Consider the following 1,952-nt stretch of genomic DNA (forward strand, 5'->3'; position numbering starts at 1 on the left):
CGGGCCTTCTGAAGTATGTCTGTACCACGCGGCCTAGGCTCTGTAGACTCAAACCAACCAACTGGAGAGTGACAACGCCAACCATATAATGCCTCGAATGGGGCCATCTGAATACTAGAGTGGTAGCTGTTGTTGTACACAAACTCCGCCAAAGGTAAGAACTGGTCCCACTAACCTCCAAACTCCATAACACAGGCCCGCAATATATCCTCAGGACCTGAATAGTATGCTCTGACTGGCCATTCGTCTGCGGGTGGAAAGCTGTGCTAAGGTCAACGCGAGTGCCCAACTCATCCTGAAAGGTCCTCCAAAAGCTGGACGTGAACTGAGAACCCGATCTGATATAATAGAAACCGGCACCCCATGAAGTCGAACCACCTCCCGAATGTAGATATTAGCCAACCTCTCGGCGCTAAATGAAGACTGAACTGGATGAAAATGTGCTGACTTGGTCAATCGATCAACGATGACCTAAATGCTGTCAACATCTCTAGAAGTCTGAGGCAACCCCACAATGAAGTCCATAGTGATACACTCCCACCTTCACTCCGGAATGGGTAATCTCTGAAACTCACCACCAGGCCTCAAATGCTCGGCCTTTACCTGCTGGCAGCACAAGCAACGGGAAACAAAGTCAGCAATATCTCTCCTCATGCCACTCCACAGTAATGCTGCCTCAAATCACGATCCATCTTCGCTATGCTCGGATGGATAGAGTATCTAGTCTCATGGCCCTCAGAAAGTATCAACTGTATCATATCCCCAACTCTTAGAACACAGATGCGGCCGGTGAATCTCAACACTACATCAGGATCTAAGGTAGCCTGACCACCATCACCCGCTAACACTCGATCTCTAAGGCCCACCAAGGCCTCATCCTCAAACTGACAACCGCAGATCCTATCAATCAAGGCAGACTGAACTCCCATATGGGTCAAGACACGTCTAGGATCTGAGATATCCAACTGAACCATACTATTGGCTAAGAACTGAATGTCCATAGCCAAGGGTCGCTCCTCAACAGATAAGAAGGCTAGACTACCCATACTCACCGCCTTTCGGCTTAGGGTGTACGCTACCACATTTGCCTTGCCCGGATGATAGAGAATAGAGAGGTCATAGTCCTTCAGGAGCTCAATCCAACGACGCTGCCTCGAATTAAGGTAATTCTGGCTCATGATGTACTGAAGACTCCTATGATCGGTATAGATCTAACATCGAACTCCATACAAGTAGTGCCTCCAAATCTTAAGCGCGAAAACTACCGCCGCCAACTCCAAGTCATGAGTGGGGTAGTTGCGCTCATGGATCTTAAGCTGCCTCGACGCATAAGCAATAACCCAGCCCTGCTGCATCAATACACAACCCAAACCAACACCGGATGCGTCACAATAAACCGTGAAGCCCTCGCTAAACCAAACCAACGCCGGATGCGTCACAATAAACCGTGAAGCCCTCACCCTCAGCTGGAAATGTCAATATAAGAGCGGTGGTCTATAACTCTTTGAGCCTCAAAAAGCTCACCTCACACTCCTTTGACCAAACAGAGGGAACATCAACATGAGTCAACCGAGTCAGAGGTGGTACCAAGGTAGAGAAACCCTCCACAAATCGTCTGTAGTAGCCTGCTAGTCCGACGAAGCTCCGAATCTCAGTAATTGAGGTAGGCCTAGCCCAACCACGAATAGTCTCAATCTTCGCCGGATCTACCATAATGCCCTCCTTAGATACAACATGCCCCAAGAATGCTACAGAGTCTAACCAAAATTGGCACTTTGGAACTTGGCATAAAGCCGCTGATCTCTCATAGTCTAGAGCAAAACTCTCAAATGCTGCTCATGCTCACTCCGGCTCCGCGAGTATACCAGTATGTCATCAATGAAGACGATGACAAATAAATCAAGGTATGGCCTGAACACACGTGTCATCAAGTCCATGAAGGCGGCAGGGGC

General features: G+C 48.7%; 1 protein-coding gene across 1 annotated transcript; it reads right to left on the reverse strand.

Annotated features, from left to right (window-relative positions):
• Positions 1-650: 650 nt before the first annotated feature.
• On the reverse strand, positions 651-1,713 carry LOC107059186 (uncharacterized). The gene is made up of 2 exons (XM_015305653.1): positions 1,525-1,713; positions 651-1,088 (listed from the first exon to the last, which is right to left on the reverse strand). Exons 1-2 carry the CDS (start codon positions 1,711-1,713, stop codon positions 651-653), a joined length of 627 nt encoding a protein of 208 aa, XP_015161139.1.
• Between the last annotated feature and the right edge of the window lie 239 nt (positions 1,714-1,952).

This window comes from Solanum tuberosum, unplaced genomic scaffold (assembly GCF_000226075.1).
Source record: "Solanum tuberosum cultivar DM 1-3 516 R44 unplaced genomic scaffold, SolTub_3.0 scf00932, whole genome shotgun sequence".
Lineage (NCBI taxonomy): Eukaryota > Viridiplantae > Streptophyta > Magnoliopsida > Solanales > Solanaceae > Solanum > Solanum tuberosum.